This window comes from Cynocephalus volans, chromosome 14, assembly GCF_027409185.1.
Source record: "Cynocephalus volans isolate mCynVol1 chromosome 14, mCynVol1.pri, whole genome shotgun sequence".
NCBI lineage: Eukaryota > Metazoa > Chordata > Mammalia > Dermoptera > Cynocephalidae > Cynocephalus > Cynocephalus volans.
Window position 1 is genome coordinate 30996712 of NC_084473.1, and position 20539 is coordinate 31017250.

Genomic DNA, 20539 nt, shown 5'->3' on the forward strand with positions numbered 1-20539 from the left:
TTTCTCATCTATAGTATAGAGATAATAATAGTTCTTCTACTTGTAACACCTAATGAGATAGTGTTTTTTGAGGAGGTAGGTAGTTTGACGTGAAAATGAGTAAATGGAATCTAGTGGCAGAAATTCTTGGTTTGAGTCCTGGCACCATGGCTTATTGGCTTTATAGTTTTATAAGTTATTTTAACATGGCCTTAGGTTTCTCTTATGTGAAATGGGGAAAACACCTTATAAACTCTAAAGCACTCTGAAGATATTACTTTTTATGATTGTACAATAAATCTGATTGACAATAGGTACATACATATTTTTTAGGTGCTTTGGGAAAAAGGACACGATTCCAGGAAAAGTACGTAGCACAATTGATTCTAGATGTAAGAAGGAAAGGGGATGCCCTTTCAAATTGTGAATTCAGTCCAGCACCCACTCCTCAGGATCATTTAACCAAGGTAAGTAGGATTGTAAGTTGTTTAATTCAATTAACATCCAAGTCTAGCAGTTTCAATACATGAGTACTGTAGAAACACTGAATGGGGTGGAAAGAGACTTCATTTTGTCCTTTCTGGAGCCTTTTCAAGGTGGCTGGTGTTTAAACCTTTTTTTTTTTTTCCTCTTAACTATAGATAAATGGTAATTCAATAAATATGAATTAATAATGCAGTCAGTTATATATTACCTGCCTTGAAGAAATATGAAAGGCAGACTGAGTAGAGATGAATTTTTCTAGCTGCTACCATATTTGTCTCTTTATTATACTTCAATGGGTATTTTCGAACATTCGGAGACTTGAAATTTCTTGGGCCTCTTCTAAATAGAGTATCAGAATTACTTTTCACCAGTTTTATGATCTGCCTTTGTTACTGTGTCATTATTGGGTTGGTTACTGCTTTAGTTTTTTTTTTTTTTTTTTGACATGTCTAATGAATTTTCTTCTTGTAGCTTGAATTTATGACTCTTGGTCATTTTACCTACTTAGAGTCTTTTCCAGCTGTTTCCATGGAAACCATTATTTCTTATCCCAGAGACCCCAACCCCTATTTTTGCTTGTCCTTTGGTTAATTTTACTGTCTTTGAAGCCCATGTTTTTGCTACTCTTCATTCCAGAGCCTGCAAGCAAATCTACCTTGGGTACACTGAACACTAAAATTCTATTCTGTACTGAGAGTAATGCGCAGGGGAGAGGTAGGGATGGGGAGATAGAGTGGTGGCTGTTGTTAGTCCCAAGGAAGTCCTTTGTTTGCTTATCTCCAGGGCCTGCTGTGTACTTTGTTTTTTGCCTTTGTGATAACTTCAGTGAGCAACAGCTATTAATTCTAAGAGGAGTAGGAAGGAAGGAAGGGAGAGATGCAGAAACCCAGGAATAAGACTGCATGGGGTACAGTCTACAGTGCTCGAAAAACTCAGAGCCATGACTGCCCGAGTATTTGTACTGCTAGAGTTGGTGGGGCTCAGGAAACTGTGCCAATACCTGCTTCTACCTTTCATTTTCTCCTTATGTGTACTAGATACTCCTCCTCAAGCTTTTTGACATCATGTAAGCCACTCCCTAAGCTTTAGATTAACTGTCATAAGCCTGATTCGTAGGTCATAGCACAGCATCTATGAAAAGAGATTTAATTTTGGAATCTAACCATTTTATGCAATAATGCATTGTTGTTTGTTGTTTTATGCGGAGTTCTCCTGTTAAAAATTGTCTCCCGTGATGATAAATAGGATATGATGACTATTATGATGAATGAATAAAAAATTATATAAATTAAATACAGAATTTATTTAATCTTTTTATATTTGAAATAAGTACATTCAGATAACCTTATGATCTTTTGAAATTACTACTTAAGTGTGGAAAGTACAAGTTGTGTGATGTAGGTATGGATTAGATAAAAATGTGGCTTTATTCTCATGAATGTTAAATTAGTTATATACGTATTTCCTTATGTCAAAGACCCTGTTAGATTACAAAGTACACCATTTAATAAGTACTCTTCAGGAAAAAAAAAAGGAGCACTACTATACCAATTATAGCAAGTATAAAATATATCCTGATTAGAAATGTTATAATGTGAAAATATAGATCTTAGATTATGGAAATGCAGTAATTTTATTGCCAGTGAGTAACATAATATTTCCTTTTGGGCCTTCATAGATTTGTAATCATTTATTAATGGGGAATTACACAGACTAAAGATGTTGGATATCAGGATTCAATAAGCCAACAGTTACGAGCCACTCCATTGTGCAAGTCAAATATACAGTCTCTGTTCTTTACTGTTCAATTGTGGAGGGGGAGCAAGGAGAATAAATTAAAAGGGTATATTCACAGAAAACAAAAACATGCATATGCTCAGCCATCACTGATAAGAAATACACATTAAATGCTGCATATGGTGTATCTCACGTATTGGTGGTAAATTATATGCTGATATCTTGATTCAGTGGAATGTTATGAGGGTCAAGTGGGACTAAGGTAGAACAGCATTTAAGTTGTAGAACAGTTAAGGAATGAGGCACTGCAGCAGACTCATTTTAATTTAAAAAAAGAGCAGAATCAGAACACAGAGAATCTTAAATGAAGATCAAAACTATTTTGATCACTTCTTTGTATCTGGCAGATAAATAGTCCCCTGTTGCACTGATGTGTCTCAGGTCTTTTGTGGTAGAGAGAAAGGAGTCCTGGGCTGGTAGGAAGAGACTCGGGTTCCTGTCATATTCTTATTACCTAACCTGGGTGGGAACCTGGGGAGGTTACTATACTCTTAGTTTCTGCCTCTGTTTTTCCCACATTGCACTTAGTTAAAGGATCAGATTAGATGTATAAAGGTGCTCTACAAATGGTTATTAAACATTGGGTATTAATAAGCAGGTTAATACAATCCTGTAAGTTTATAAAAAGGTGAGAATTTTGGAATACTGTAGAGCTGTGCTGTCCGATTTGATTGCTATCAGCCACATGTGATAATTGAACTTGGTGAAAGTTGGCTGGTCCAAATTGAGATGTGCCCTAAGTACCAGATTTCAGATTGTATATGAAGAAAGAATGTATAGAATCTAATTAATAATTTTCTATTGATATGTGTTACTAGGATATTTTAATATATTGGGCTAAATCATTTCTTCTTTTTTTTTTTTTTTAACATTTTATATGTGACTATTGGGAAATTTAGAATTGTATATGTAACTGCATTTAAAAAATTATGAAAAGCCTGTGAAGAAAATGCCTGGGCACCAGGGTGAGCTGTACACCTACCAGCCCTGCCTTTTTAAGGGGGCTTCTTCAGGAAGGAAGTTTTTCAGTGGAGACTAAAGAGTGGCCTAAAATTTTGTGTTCCTCCCAGTCAGCAGTTGTTGGAGGTTTGTAGTATCCTCCTTTTGAAACACTGTAGATTAAAGCTAGACCTACAGTTGGAGTGAATCTGAGGACAGACAGGGAAAGTTGTTCCTTTGGTCTGTGATTTGGTCAGATGAGCTGCTTACCTTCTCCCCATTTCCAAAGCTTGACCTCTAGCCTTCTGAAACTGAGGTCTGCCTAGCTCCATTTGTCTCCTGAAGTCTTCTTTCTTTTAGCTATATTTTTGTTGAATGAGAGATAAATTAAAATCAAGTTCATTGAGGAATAATTTACATAAATGCACCTATTTTAAATATACAGTTTGATGAATTTTGACAAACAAACCCAGGTAACCACCACCATAATGAAAATATAGAGCCATTTCCATCACTCCAAAAAGTCCCCACATGTTCCTTTACAATCAATCACTTTCCCTCCCTCTTATCTGCTTTCTGTCACAGATTAGGTCTGCCTTTTCTAGAATTTCTGATAAACAGAATCATACCAGTATAGTTGTAATCTTTTGCTTCTTTCACTTAGCATAATGTTTCTGAGATTGAATACCATGTTGTAATACCAATAGTTATCCCTCTTTATTGCTGAGTACTATTTTGTTGTATACATAATCCACAATGCAGTTTTCTCTTCAGCTATTGGTGAACATTTGAGTTGTTTCCAGCAGCTATTATGAATAATGCTGCTTGGAACATTCATATGTAAGTCTTTGTGTGAACATATGTTTTTAATCCTCTTGGGTAAATACCTAGGAATGGAATGGCAGGGTTGTGTGGTAAGTGTATTTAACTTTATGAGAACCTACCAGATTGTTTCCCAAAGTGGTTGTACTATTTTACATTCCTACCATCAATGTCTGGGAGTGCCAGTTGCTCTACATCCTTGCCAATACTTGGCGTTGTCAGTCTTTTTAATTTTTGCCATTTTAGTGAGTATACATGTAGTGGTATCTCATTGTGGTTTTACTGTTTTTGGTGATTCTTTTTTTCAAAAAAAAAATCACTTTTATTGAGGTATAACTTACATACAGAAAAATTGACCTATCTTAACTTTACAATTTAATGAGATTTGACAAGTATATACACCTGACCATTAGTCAAGATGTTTCATTACCCCAGAGAGTTCTATCCTTCACCTTTGCTGTTAATCTCCCATCCCTCTGGCCCTAAACAACCATTGATCTGCTTTCTATGACTACAGATAGTTTGCCTTTTCTAGAATTTAATATGAATGGAATCATATAGTATGTACTCTTTTGTATATGACCTCTTTTCAGCATGATGTTTATGAGATTTATCTATGTGGTTGCATGCATCAGTAATTTTTAAAAATTTTATTTTAATAGAATTCCATTGGTTAGATAAGCATAATTTAAGAAATCTATTTACCTTTTGGGGGACATTCGTGTTGTTTCCAGTATTGCGCTATTACAGATAAAAGTGCTATGAACATTCATGTACACGTCCTTGTGTGGACATATGTTTTCATTTCTCTTGGGTAACCACTTAGGAGTGGAATTGTTGGCTCATATGGTAAATGTAAGAAACTGACAAACTGTTTTCTGTGGTTGTACCATTTTTGATATGTGTTTTGTGAGTAGATTCTTTGACTCTGTAGCTTGGCTTTTCATTTTATTAACAATTGTTTTCAAAGAGCAGGAGTTTTTAATTTGATGATGTCCACCTTATTAAGTTTTTTTTTCTCTTATGGTTTATATTTTTTCTATCTTAAGGACTGTCTTCCTATCCCAAGGTTGAAAAGATTTTCTTTTGATTTCTTCTAGAAGTTTTTTTCAGTTTAACTTCTACATGAAGGTCTGTGATGAATTTTGATTTAATTTTTGTGTACTTGTATAAGGGTGAAAGGTCATTTTTTTCCCAAATGGATATTCAGTTGTTCCAACATCACTTATTGAAAAGACTTTACCTGTTGAATCATCTTGGTACCTTTGCTGAAAATCAGTCATCCATATATAAATGGGTACAAAATTTTGGACCATACACTGTCTTGGCTTTATAGTAATTCTTGAAGTCAAGTACTGTTAAGTCCTCTGATTTTATTCTTTTTCATATTGTTCTTCTATTTTAGATCCTTTGCATTTTCATATAAATTTTAGAATTACCTTTTCAATTTGGTACTTCTGTCATTAATAACAAATTATTTTTAACATATCTGTAGCTGATTTTACTATACTATTGAGACACAGAGTTGGGAGTTGACGTTTTATGTAATTATTTAGAGACAGAGTAGAAAGACATGGTTTTGAATTTTGATGCTGCCATCAGGATTGAATGTGACCTTGGATCTTTTTTAAGTCTCTGATTCTTTATTTCCTCATCTATAAATGGAATAGAAATGCCTGTTTATGATTATTGTGAGGATGAATAAGAAAATGTATGTACAATTATCAGCAGAAGGGCTTTTGCATACTTGGCTCAATCAGGGATAGCTGTTATTTCCTATTACTGTCATTGTCAGTGCATTCTTGAGGTATAGATGGCACATCTTCCATTTCTACAAGGTAAATTGTCCCCAAATATGTGTTCCACAGGAAACAGCCAATTGACCATATGTAGGCATTACACTCGTATGATCTTAAGCAAAAAGGTAAATTAACTTTATCCCCCCAGCAATCTATTACATACCATTCTGTTGAATAAATCAAATTTAATTTTTTGTCTAAATATTTTCTTTTTTTTTAAAAGATGACCGGTAAGGGGATCTTAACCCTTGACTTCGTGTTGTCAGCACCACGCTCAGCCAGTGAGCGAACCGGCCATCCGTATATGGGATCCGAACCCGGGGCCTTGGTGTTATCAGGACCGCACTGTCCTGAGTGAGCCACGGGCCGGCCTTGTCTAAATATTTTCTTTTGTATTTCACCAGAATCTTGAGCTCAGTGATGATACTGTTCTGAATGAGATAAAGTTAGCGGATTGTGAACAGTTTCAGATGCCTGACCTGTGTGCTGAAGAGCTTGCTGTTATCCTTGGAGTCTGGTAAGTTTATGACTGACTTGACTACTCTGAGCACCATGCATGTTGGCTGTCTTGTGTTTGAGGAAATCTTTATTCGAGAGGTCCCGAGAGTTCTGGATAAATAGGAATTTTGTACTAGTTACGAAGATTGAGAGGGAATACTTGGTTAGCCATTTAAAGGGGTAGAGATAAGGAATCTTTTGAGTTGGTGTACTTATTCTCCCCTTTCCTTTATAAACAAAATTTCTTTGGTTCGCCTCAGCTACTAGTAGATTCTTAATAAAATACTAAAGAAAGGTAAGAATGACTATTTTGACCTTTGAGGATATTTACATTTCAGAGGATAGAACTATTTTTTAAATAATATAGAACCTTATGTGTGGTAGAAATAATTTTTATTTTCTTCTTTCTTCTTTTTTTTTTTTTTTTTTCTGTTTTGAAATAATTTCAAACTTCCAAAGAAGTGGCAAGGTCAGGGCAGTGCAAAGAACTTTTGAGAATAAGTTTTTAACACAATACTATATTACTCCTGAATACTTTAGTGTGTTTGTAACAAGTAAAGGTATCTTTGTACATAGCCACAATACAGCTGTCAAAATCAGAAAATTAACATTCATACTTTACTATCACTTAATTCTGAGACCCCATTAAAATTTCACCAGTTATCCTGATAATTTCCTTTAGAGCAAAGATCTAGTCTAGAACATATGTGTTACATTTAGCTGTCATGTCTCTAGTCTTTGTCAATCTGGAGTAGGTCCTCATTTGTGCTTGACTTTCACGATCTTGACGCTTGAAATTTACAAGCCAGTTACTTTGCAGACTTTCCCTAAATTTGAGTTTGTGTGATTTTTTTTTTTTTCATGATTAGATTTACCTTATGCATTATTAGCCAGTGATATCAGAGAAGTGAAGTCTTGTGGATCTCCTTGCATCATAGGAGGTAGAACACAATTTTGATTAGTCCTACTACTGGTGATGTTAACCTTGATCACAAGATTAAAGTGGTATTTGCTAGGCTTCTCCAATGTAAAGTTATTCTTCTTACTGTTGTAATTAGTATTTTGTTGGAAGGTACTTTTAGACTATATAAATATCCCATTTGTCATTCAGGGATTTAGTAATATTCAAAATAGAATATTTCACAAAGTTACAATATTGAGGCCAGATATATTAGTAATAGGCAATTCAGGAAAGGGAGTATTTGAACAAAATTTGTTCTTTTAATTCAGTAGAACTCATCCTTTAGTTTTTACCTCATAGCATTTTACCTCCTATATGCTAACAATAGGCTTCATTTATACAGAAGTTAAATTTAGTTCTACAGTCCCTTTTTATTTGTTTAAAAGAGATCACACATATAGAGTTTCTAAGTCCAAAGCAATTGTCCTATCATGTTATTTAATTCCACTGACAGAATTTATATTTATTACAGAAAAATTATTTGTTCAATTCATAATGATACTTAGTATATTAATAATGTGAATAGCAATCACTTATGAGCAATACTGTGTGCTAGGCATTAAACCATGTACTTTTACATTACTCCTCATTATTATTCTAACAATTCTGGGAGTTGTTATTTTTGTCCATTTTTCAGATAGGAAAACAGAGTTCAAATGTCTAAATGACTTGCTCAGAATTACAGAGCAGCAATTAGGATTTGAATACAGGATTTACTGGCCCTAAATTCTGAGTTCTTCTATTTTAAAGAATGTTATTTTGGCAAATTGATAATTCTTAATTCATCAGGAAATTAAATTAAAGCAAATAGGTCCAGCCCGTGGCTCACTCGGGAGAGTGTGGTGCTGATAACACCAAGGCCATGGGTTCAGATCCCTATATAGGGATGGCCAGTTAGCTCATTGGGTGAGCGTGGTGCTGACAACACCAAGTCAAGGGTTAAGATCACCTTACCAGTCTTCTTATTTAAAAAACCAAAAAATTTAAAAAAACCCAGAATAAATAAATAAATTAATTAATTAAAGCAAATAAATGTATTCCCAGGCCTTCTGTCAATTGAACTTTAGCTATATGGAGTTAAACTTCACAGCTGAGGGAGAACTAAAGACTAAGAAAATGCTTGTCTTCAAATACTATTTTTTTCCCCAAATAAAATCTTGATAGAATCTCAGTATATAGAACAGATAAAAGTGCTGAATGGATTTCATAGGCAGTTTACTTCATTGTTTGTCAAAAACTATTTGGTTATTTTCTGAATGTTAGAGCATCTTATGTAGTGTATAAACCTCTGGGTTAGAACATCAATGAACTGATGATTTGTGTGCGCTGAGTTACTGTGGGGGTTTTAAACAATGATTTTGTTATATTGGCTGATCACTGTCTGATCCTCATGGCCCCTAACCTCTTTGAAAAGGTGACTTGGACATTGTGTTGGGTGGTTCGGTTTGGAAAGGAGACTTAGATAAGGTGAATTTTTATAGAATATAGATTGGCACAACAGTAGGGATAGCTTCATGCTCCTTCCCTAGACTCTTCCTCTTCGCTGGCCACCTGCTTGAGCTTGATTTTTACCCGAAGACCAAACGCTGGAATTTGGCCCCACATCTCTTATACCCCAGCATACCTGGTTGCTTTTACGTAAAGTCATTGTGGGAAGAATTCCTTAAAATTCAGCAACTCTTCAGCAATTTAGACTACTGAATGGGAAAGGGTAATTACTTTTTAAATTAAACAGTCTGATTTTCAGGTGTGCATAATATATTGTAGCTTAAGACAGTAAATTATGTTAAATAATGGTGACTCAACTCAGTGACTATGTCATAATTATTTTAATGAGGTCGTAGCATTTTACTTTATCTGTGTACTTTATGAAATGCATTTAGAATTGGAATTTTTATGTGAGAGATGAATATTTGGATGCGGTTCTTCTCTCGGGATGACTTTTATACTCTTGTTCACTCATTATAATCATAGTATCTTAGAACTGAAAGGACCATAGGGATTAATTGGATCATCTTGCCACCTGATGATAATTCCTTTATGCATTTAAACTAGAAATGTCTAAGAGTGTGTGTGTGTGTGTGTGTGTGTTGTGTGTTTTAAATGAAATTATTTTATAGTTATTTCCTCCCCCATTCATTTGTTTTTTTTACTAACAATAAAAATAGGTTCATTTAAAAATTATTATATAAACATTTCATCATCATTGTAAAATCCTCAAACAATATTGAAAATTACAAGGAAATGTTACTGTTTTACGGGGGGGGGTATTTTTTTTTTTATTCTTTGTGTACATAATAGTTACACATAAAAGAATAGGAATAATTAAATGAACACTGGTGAACCTACTACCCCATTTAAGAACTAAAAGATTACAGATACCATTAGCCTAACTTGTGTGCTCTTTCCACATCTCATCCTCCTGCCTTACCTCAAAAAGTAACTGCTATCCTGAATTTTGTTTGCCATTTTCTTGCCTTTAAAAAATATATATTTAATCTCATGTTTTGTATACCTTTTAAATCAGTTGCTTCATTTTGCTTGTTTCAGAGCTTTTAAAAAGTGGTGTCTTATGATATGTGGTCCTCTGTGATCTGCTTTTTTTCTTTCATTATTGTGTTTCTATGATTCATGTTGTTATCTGTAGCTGCAATTTACTTTGCAGTATAGCATTCCATTGGATGAATATATCACAATTTATTGTTTTCCTTTTGGACATTTGGATTATTTCCAGATTTTTCCTATTACACACAGTATCACTATGGATATTTATGTATATGATTCCTGGAATAGCTTTTCAAGAATTTCTCTGGACTCTATACCTAGGATGGAATTACTGAGTTGAGGATATGTGAATGTTCACTTGACAAGGTAGTGCCAAATTGTTTTCCAGAATGATTCTACCAGTTATACTTGGATCAGCAGGATCTAAGAATTCCTATTGTTCTGCCTCTTTGATAACTTCTTAATTTTTACCTTACTAGAGGTTATAGTGATAGTTTCATTTTTTTGGCATAGATTTAATAAGTAGAAGTTGGTGCCATATTAATTCTTTTCATTTTCTTTGCTGAGTGCCACAGATTAGATTTCTTTTTCTCCTAGGAAGATAAATTATGTTGACATTTAGTACATCAACCACATTTTATTTGTCAGTATTTTATAACTTTTTATACTTTCTTTGGCAAACTCATATCTATATTTGTATATAATGCCTTAATATTAAAATATTTGCTTTCAAATACATAAAATATAGCAGTTTACTTTGCTTTTTAAAAGAAATACATTACATGCATTTTAGAATTAAATTTTTTTTTTTTTTAATTTAAAGCATTAATTTCCAAAAGAATAATCCAGTGCATAAGTTAACTGAAGAGGAGCTGCTGGCATTTACATCAGTAAGTAATGCCTTTTTCCTTTCCATTTCATTTTTTTTTTTTTTCCTTGTAAATTATTTTGCCTTTGGTATATTCTTGCCTGAGATTGCTCATGTTGAAACACTGCCACCTAAGGAAATTAAAGGGGAAAAAAACCCTCATTATTTTAGTTTCCAAGCCATATGTGTCTTGCTGCTGATTTAAACATAACCATCTTCTTTGTACTTCCTTGGATTTGAGGGCAGTGACCCACTACTTCTTGTTCATTGTTTTATCCCAGGGCCCAGTCTCTTATCTTGCACACAATAGGTACTCAGTAGTATTTGTTGAGTGAGTAAGTGAAGTGACAGCACCAGAGCCACTGTAGTCTGTGACTCTTATGCTTAAAACTGAGGTGATGTCTGCATGGACATGGTGGAAAGAGATAGCAGAAGGAGCGCATGCATGATGGAGGCCAGGGAAGGATGTGGTGTCAAGAGCAAGGGGTGCCCATCAGCATTCAACAGGGTTGAGCAGTCAGGAGGGAAATGTGCATGGAGAAAAGGCTGTGGATTGACAGATTAGGAGTACATTGCTCACCTTTAGGATGGTTTCAATGGAATATCTGGCTAGTTACCTCATTACAGGGAATGGGGTATAAGAAAATAAAGTTGATAAAGACCATAGTTGGAGGAGAATGGTAGTGAAAAAGAAAGATGGAGGCTTCTGGTCAAGATGGTAGAGTAGATGGTCCCCAGCATCACTCTTTCCCACAAATCAATTCACAACTATAAAAAAGCAACGACAGCCAAGCTGGGGCTGCTAGAGCTCAGGGGAAGAGGAGGAAGAGACCTACGGAGTGCATGAAGGTGGGAGAAGCCATGATGAGAGAAAGAAAAAACCCCTGCAAATGTTTCGAATTCCAGCCATTTCCAGGCTGGAGCTGCTGAGCACATGGAGCAGGAGCTGGCAAAAAGCCACAGCTGTGCCTTTCAGATGAAGTTGCTTGGAGGTGGCAGGAGAGAAGAGGGCCTTGGTGGCCCCCATGCCAGCAACACCACTAATAGGGTTTCTGTGGACCCACATAGGACCAAGGAGCCACTCAGAGGCCAGTGAGTCATTGCAAAGGACCAGAGCATGGCCTGTTCCATGGGAAGTGTTTGTAGCACGGGCAGTGGGGGACACAGGCCCATGGGGGGAACACTGGGGCACAGCAAGGACAGCTGATCTGTCCCCCAGTCAGCAAAGGACCACTCAGAGGAGACTGCTCAGGAATATAGAATTGCATGGGGTACAGTTTAATGAAAAGACTCAGGCCCAGACCAGAGTTTCTACACAACCCAGGTGCACCAGATTTCACTAGAACTGGAAGTACCCATAATGTCAAACATTAAAACCTGAGCTGCACAAAAAGCCTTCCCTAGGGAATCAGCAGCAAAGCAGCAATTTAGCTTAACCACAGAGCTCAAGTACTGGTCCTCACAGGAAGTTCCCGCCATTTTAGAAGTAAGCAAAGGAGAGCAAAGTAGTACCAGCACAGAGTTTGAGTGTTGGGAACAGCAAGTAATCCAACACAGAACTGAAAGAAAAAACAAAGTACCCACAACCAGAGACAGAATTTGATATTAAATAGTAAAGGTCTCATTTCACCAAATATACCTGTAACACCTAGAAGGACTGGAAGTTCCCTGGACTACCAAACCAGAAAGAGGCGAAGGCTGGAGGCCTCAGCCATGCCCCCCGATACTCACAACCAGTCCCAAGGGTGGGGACCTTGGGCCTTGGCCACACACCCCTGACAAGTGCAACCACCCCAGTGATGACCACTGAGCCGCTGCAGGAAATGCCCTGGGCTCTCCCAAGCTCAGGTGGTGGGGGACCAAGGGCCTCAGTCATGCCCCCCAACTTGAGCAGCAAGCCCAGCAATGACCACAGAGCTGCCACAGGAAGCACCCCAGGCTCTCCCAAGCCGGGGCAGTGTCAGACTGAGGGCCTCAGACATGCCCCCCCCCCTCCCAGCCAGCCCAGCAATGATCACTGAGCTGCTGCAGGAAGCACCCTGGGCTCTCCCGAGCTGGGGCAGTGTGGGGCCTTGGGCCTCAGTCATGTCCCCCAACACAAGCAACCAGCCCAGCGATGACCACTGCAGGAAGTGCCCTGGGCTCTCCCAAGCTGGGGCAGTGTGGGGCCCAGGGTCTCAGCCACACACCCCAAACACCCACAGCCAGCCCAGCGACAACCACTAAGCTGCAGCGAGAAGGCCCCCAGGATCCTGAGCTGGGGAGGTAGGAGGTGAAGGCTTTTGCCACACACCCCTGACATCTGCACCCAGCCTGGCAATGACCAAGCCACTGCTTGGTCTCCCCTGTGGGAATGTGGGGGTGCCACAGGCCTCAATCCCACCCCTCCTCCTTCCTTCTTCTATCACATTTCCTTCCCCTATCACATTTCCTTCCCCTTTCCCCTCTCCCCCTCCTTCCCAACTGCTCTGCAACAACATCATAAAATGTAAAAAAATAATGTTAATAAAATAAAATTAAGAGTAAATAAATAAACAAACAAATAAAGATAGAGTAGTAGATGTTTGCGGATTCAAGATCAAAGAGGGGTTTTCGAGAAAAGAAAAGTCACACAGGAAGGGGTCAGTCAGTATCCTTTTGGCTTTATGAATAAAAGAAAATACATGTGTTTTTTAGAAATGCAAGTTGCTTAAGATACATTAATTTTTCAAAGGTATTTTTATTGTCATAGTCAGGAATCAAGTTAGAATTCTGATGTTTTCTTCTGTTATTTTTCAGATAAAGCTAAAGAAAGTACTTTTTATGTGTTAGAAAGAAAAGCTACCTTGTTTTGTACTGTAATATAAAATTGGCAAATTACTGTTTCTTACATACCTTCTTGGAACTGGTTAAATGTTAGTTGTTTGAGTCTTCTGGGTGCTTATTTCTTTTCCCACTTCAGTATTCTTAGAAATATTTGATGTGTGTCATTATATTATGTGTGTTTTAGGTAACTATGTGCATGTGTACTTCTTTATTCATTACACATGCTGTAAAAAATATGACAAGCAAAGTGTGAAAAAATTTTTAAAAGCATGCAAAAAACTGTGTATCTTCCGATTGTTCATTTAGCTAATATCTATTAATTACTTAATATATGCAGGCATTTTGCTGGTCATTGGGGATACAGCAGTAAACAAAGTCTTTGCCTTCTGGAGTTTATATCAGTTTACATTCTTTTTTTTTTTTTTTTTTTGGCGGCTGGCAGGAAAGGGGCTCAGAACCCTTGACCTTGGTGTTATGAGCAGCACTCTGAAACCAGCTGAGCTATCCGGCCAGCCACAGTTTACATTCTTATGTGGAAAAATACACAGAAGACAAAGAGAGAAATAGATATTAATAGAAGTGATAAGGAGAGATAAAAAGCAGGGTAAGGGACTAAAGAATGGGTTGGGTGCAGCTGTTTTAGACAAGGTGGTGAGTGAACAACTCAGTGGGAAGGTGACATTGAACATACTGGTGGATCTGCATGAAAGGAGGCACAGGGGAAGGATATGGAGGGTCTGGAATGGCTGTGAGCTTGAGTCAGTATAGGGAAGTACAGAGCTGGATGGGGACCAGTGTCGAGGTGATACATGGTGACCTGGAGGCTTGGGTCTCTTCTGATGACTGAGGTAAACAGGGATGTGGCATGTGATAGAAAATATTCCTCCTGGTCTGCCATGGAGAGGATGATCAGTGGTAACACCTTCCTGGGATTGGTCTCATAGGCAGTTTATTGTGGTATGCATATTATCCACAGTTATCCTGAAAAGACACTAAAACTAAAACACTATTTACATTCAAACAGTAAATTTTTTTTAGCGTTTTTGTGTGTGTGTGGGGGGGGTTGCTTTTCTTTCTTTTCTTTAAATCTTTTCTTTTCTTTAACCTATTCTTGTTCTTCTGTACCGTGAGATACTTCTGAAATAATTTAACTCTGGTAACTCCTAATAGTAGATAACTCATCACCCCTCACTTGTAATGAAGGTCATAATTCAAACTTCATTCTCTTTCCCAAAGGGCTTTATGCTGCATGATTTTTCTCTCTTCTCCTCCAGCTCTCTTCCAAATCAGAACTGACGTGAGGACTGATCTATTTTTGGTGGAAAGCTGTCTGATGACAGTGACTCTCAGTGCCAGACCTAACTGTTTTGAAGAGATGAGTTTGTTAATCTCAAGTAAACCTTTAATTGGTAAGAAGTAGAGCAAGAAACCTACATGTGAGGAGGGCTTTAAGGAGCCCCCCATGCATACTTTGGGCTCTACACTGTCCCCTTCTACTTCTTTTAAAAAAAAATCCCAAATGAAACATAAAATACACCAGAAAAACCCAAGTCAGCTCTCATCTACTCTTCTTTCATTTGTCAGCCCTTCCTCTTATGCCTTCTTTGTGCACAATACTCAAATGGATAAGATCAATTAGAAGTGGCCCCTGGTTTCAAAGACGAAAGCATGTTTATTTTCTATATTACTCCATAAGAGTATGTGAGACAAGAGGGACTACTTATTTGTACCTCCTCCCTGACCCCCGCTTCTGAACTCTTGAATTTTTGTCTGTGCCTCTCTTTTGGCAAGGGTCATATTTTGGCTTACATTATAATTAGTTATGTATATGTCTTATTTTTCTCATAAGACTATAAACTTCCAGCTTTAGAGATTGTGTTCTGTTCTTTTCTGGGTGCTCTGCAAGGCCTGGTGCATTGCTTCAATGCTTTACTCATAGTAGTTGCTCAATAAATATATGCAGAATAAGAAAATAAGTGAACTATGCTAGAAACCAGGAAGAGGATTGATTTCTGTTCTACAGCTGCATCACTCCACTTAGTTCTATAATTTAGGTAGCACTACATGGTGGTAAGGATAACTGTTTCGTCTTCTTCTTTTGTAAAATGGGGGAAGGAGTGATGTGTCCCTCCACCGACACTGAAAACTTGTTTTGAGGATCAAATTGCAGCACGTATATGCAATTACTCTGGAGAAGGTAGAGGTTGATGTACTCATAGCATTCAGTGATGAACTGGGCCATCTGGTCACTGGTATGTAGGAGAGCATTCCTATTTTCAAGCAGCCTAAGTGGATAAGACTTGTTTGGAATTGGATGTAGATGTGGAATAGTAGAGAACAGAGAGGAAAGAAACAGGTCAGTCCAGAATTCTATATTTAATAAAAATATCTTTAAAGTATTATGGCCAAATGGAATCATTTTCAGATAAAATAAAAACTAAGAGAATTTCTTGTCAGTAGATCTGCAGTGTAAAAAAAAACGCTAAAGGAAATTCTTCAGGCCGAAGTGAGTGAAATAATTCCATATGGAAACTCAGATGCTCAGAAATAAAGCACACCTGAAATGGTAAACATCTGGATAGATATAAAAGAGCCTCATTTTCCTTGTACTGTCATTAAAATACATATTTCTATTTAAATCAAGTTATAAAATTGTCTCTTGGTATTTTCTGAACTATGTAAAAAGCATGAAGGGTGAATAAATAGACCTATATAATTGCAAGGTTTCTACATTTTATGTGAAGGATTATACAACTAATTCTAAGTAGATTGTGAAAAATCAAAGATATTGTTTTTCTAGAGCAATCACTTAAAAAATGCGAAGGTGTCTAGATAAAAATCCAGTGAGAAATTAAAATGGCAACCTAAACTATATTCAGATAATCTAATAAGAAGTCAGGAAATGCAGTACAATCAACAAAAAATAAATGGTAAAATGGTATATCTAAATCCAACCATATGAATAAGTATATTAAATGTTAATGGATAAATACTCCAAATAAAAGTCAAAGATTGTCATAATGGAAAAAAAAAAGAAAGAAAAAAGAAAAAGCAGGATGCAATTATATGCTCCCTACAAAAGAGTGTACTTTAACTATAAAGACTCTGGTAGGTTATAAATAAGTGGATGGAAAATATTATCCCATGAAAATAATAAGTATAAAAAGGCTGGATTTGCTAAATTAATATCAGATAAAGTGGATTTTGTTACAAAGAATATTAGAGAGACAAAGAGGGATATTTCATAATTATAAAGGGAAAATATACCAGGAAGACAACAATCACAAATGTGTATGTGCCTAATGATAGTTACACAATATGTGAAGCAAAATTTGATGGAATTAAAATGAGAAACAGACAGTGTCATAATCATAGCTGGAGATTTTAATGCTCCTCTCTCAGCAGTTGATAGAAAAACTGACAAAAAATGAATAAATACATAGATAATTTGGACAACACTATTAACCTCTTTGACCCAGTTTTTGTTTATAGAGCAATACACTGAGAATACACGGTCTTTTCAAGTGTACATGGCATGTTCAGCAAGACCATATGCTGGGACCATAAAACAAGTCTCAATAAATGGATGAATGAATGAATAAGAAATAGGCATCACATGGAGTATATTCTCTTTCCACAATGGAATTAAATAACATAAATAACTATTAGATATTTAGAAAAACTCCCAATATTTGTAAATCAAACAATTAAACAACATATTTTGTCTATGGGTCAACAAAGAAATCAGAAAGGAAATGTATATGTAAAAGTCAATTGTCAACCTAAATCATTGACCCTAATGTTACCAAAATTTTCTCGTATGTTTTTTTCAAGTAGAGTTGTAACACTAAGATAGTGAGTAATTTCTAGCTAAGACACTTTAAGTGTATGAACCATAAAAGAAAAAAAGTTATAAACTGACCTTTATTAAAATTAAAACCTTCTGCTCTATGAAGGACAACATTAGGAAAAGCAAGCCACAGACTGAGAGAAAATATTCACAGTACATATATCTCATAGAGGGCTTGTATCCAGAATAAATAAAGACCCCTTCCAACTCAATAATAATAGGACAAACCGACCAATTAAATATGGACAAAAGATTTGAATAGACACTCCAGCAAAGACACATGAATGGCCAGTAAGAGCATGGGAGATGTGTAATATCATTAATCATCGGGGAAATGCAAATTAAAACTACAACAAGATACCACTTAAAAGATGTATAACACCATGCAGAATAGTTTGAACTTTCATGCATTGCTGGTGGTAATGTAAAATGATACAATAACTTTGGAACACAGTTTGGCATTGTCTCATAAAGTTAATTATCAATCGCATTTCTAGGTATTTACCTACGAGAAATGAAAGTATACGTCCCAGCAAAGGCTTATACACAAATGTGCATGGCTGTTTGTCCATGAGAGCTTAAAACTAGAAACAATTCAAATGTCCATTAACAAGTGAATGATAAACTGCAGTATATCCATTAATGAAGTAGTACTCAACAATAAAAAAGAATGAAGTACTGATAAATGCAACCTCATGGATGAATCTCAGAAACATTAAGTTAAAGGTACCAGACTATATGATTCCATTTAACTGAGATTCTAGAATAGGCAAAACTAAATCTTGATGGCAGTAGGTCACAGATTGCCAGGTGGTATAAGGGAACTTTTTAGGCTGATGGAAAATTTCTATAACTCAATTTGCTATTGGTTACATAGGTGTATACATTTGTCAAAACAGATCACAATCTACACTAAACATGGATTTTATTTTACCATGTCAGTCCTGTACTTCCCTAAATGTAAGAATTCATGTGTATTAGAGCTATAATCTTTAGGATTAATTAGTTTATCAAAATTGTTTTGGCTGTCAGTATAGATTAGTCTTTGTCGTCAATTTCAGAAGTGCGACACAAAATACTCAACCTACGTAATGTAGTAAGTAGAAAGAATGTAGAAGGAGAACAATTCTCAGTAGGAAATGGCTCAGTGTTCCCATTCATTATGATGTTTACTGCTTTTCTGAGGCAAAGTCAGGCTAGTTTTCCCAAAATATTTTTGGAAACCTGCATTCAAAAGAAACCCCAAATTTAAGTGGAGGATTTTGCTGTGTAGGCCCCCGTTGGGGGTATTTTGTTCCTTAGCATAGAACACAGGTTGCTGATGTTGAAAAAATGTTGACTTTTTCTACCTCACGACAGAGAGTTAACAGAAACAACAAACAGAAAGATAGCTGGGATGAATGTAAAACCTTAAGAGTTCTTAGGACAGGAAGCTGGTATATAAAATAGCGTAGGTAATTGACATCTACTAAAATAAAGTGAGGTATTAATATATGATTTCAAGCAACTTCTTGTGTTAATGGATATAAAAATAGCTGATTAATAGAATTCAATTATTTTAAGTCTATAAATGCCATTTTTAGTAGAATCTGTCTGGCCTGGAGATTAAACTATTGGTTGTATGGCAAAATGTTAATATTTGGGAAATTTGGATGAAGGGTATATAGGAATTCTTTCTACTATTTTTGCAACTTTTCTGAGGAGAAGATAAATCTAAAAAAACTGAAATTAAAAAGTTAAAAGAAAAAACTTCTGTTTAAAAAACTATACAGGAAATGAGCAAAGTCCATTAGTGCTTCATGGCTAGATAACCATTTGCATTTTGGGTTAAAGATATAAGCAGGTTCTCAGGGACATGTTCAGGCCCCCATTAAATGCCTATTGATCTGACTGTGTCTCGTTCTAGGTTTGAACCTTGTATCTTGTCCCAGAACTCTAATCCCTGCTAGGTCAGATATTTTCCAGGAACCTCTCTTTCTTTTGGGGGGTGTTGTGCTATTGTAATTAGTATCACAGGAAATAGGGAGGAGTTAAGACATAAACCTACAGACAGATTAACAAGAAAGAAGGGGGACTAATGGACCATTGATCAGAGACTTCTACTTCTGGCAATATGGTGGGCAAAGTGCTCTGAGAGACCTACCCACTGGAAAACAAGTACACCCTGGAAAGGGCACACTCATTAAGACATTGCTAGTCTCACAAGATGTGGAGGAAGTGTCTAAGGGTTCTTCTCAACTGACTTAAACATACAGATGTACAGACACACAAAGGGAAATTAGGAGCTAGGTCAGGGCCAGAAATGAGAGGCACTGAAGCCTGGGCAGCAAGTAGTTGTGAGGGTTGGAGTTACCTGAGGAAAACAGCACTTTCAGAACTTTCCACTGAGCGAAGACTCTCAAGCAAGTCTGAGTGGTCCTAAATTTGTGGTGCTGCTTGGCAGCAGAAACCAGTCTCCTCTAGAGGAAAACATCTCCAGTCCCAAATTAACATTGTGCAATGAGCTCACAGTTAAAGGTCAGTAAACAGAGAAAAGGCAAGCTATCATGACTGAGAGTCAGCAGAAACAGCAAACAACAGGTTAAAGGACTGCTCAAGGGGAGTTTTCTGGTTTGTATTACAGAACAGCTATGTATGGGATGTTTAAACTAATAAAGGGTGTAATCATGAAGATAGCCAAACAGTCTCTGTTACTTATTAGACTTTTATGATTTGGGAGGGAAAATGTTACTTCTAGAAATAATTTGAAATTAAAAAGCAGAATTAAAAAAAATTTAATCCATGCTGAGCCACATCAGAGTGACTTTGTAGGACACTAAGAAGTTATACATAACAGGTGTTCCAAAAATTCCAGTCTTAGAAGTACATAGGTGAAACTCTTGCATCTGTACCAGTAGACATGTATATTAATAGCTGTGTTTGCAATGGCAAAGAATCTGGAAGGAATTAAATGTTTGTTGATAGGAGGATGGATAAATTATGATTTCATAACATAATTATGAAAAATCATACAACAGTAAGTGAAAATAAATGAATTATAGCTATAAATAACAATGTGGATGAATTTTATAAATGCAATAAGTTAAAAAGCCTAGATTTACAGGTGTTTATATCACTATACTTTATAACTTGTATTTTAGTTACTTTTAATATTCTGTATATATCAAATAAAAAATAAAACCAGAAAACCATTTTGAGCAATAGGAAGATGATTTAAATGTTACTTAGTC

At 36.3% G+C, this 20539-nt stretch overlaps 1 protein-coding gene across 2 annotated transcripts in view; it reads left to right on the forward strand.

Annotated features, from left to right (window-relative positions):
* TTC27 (tetratricopeptide repeat domain 27) overlaps positions 1 to 20539 on the forward strand; it is a 187133-nt gene that overhangs the window by 36989 nt on the left and 129605 nt on the right. For both annotated transcript variants that reach the window (XM_063078276.1, XM_063078275.1), the window contains exons 7-9: positions 313 to 446; positions 6227 to 6339; positions 10610 to 10676. In XM_063078276.1, the coding sequence (XP_062934346.1) occupies positions 313 to 446; positions 6227 to 6339; positions 10610 to 10676 (314 nt within the window). The remainder of the gene's footprint in view (positions 1 to 312; positions 447 to 6226; positions 6340 to 10609; positions 10677 to 20539) is intronic.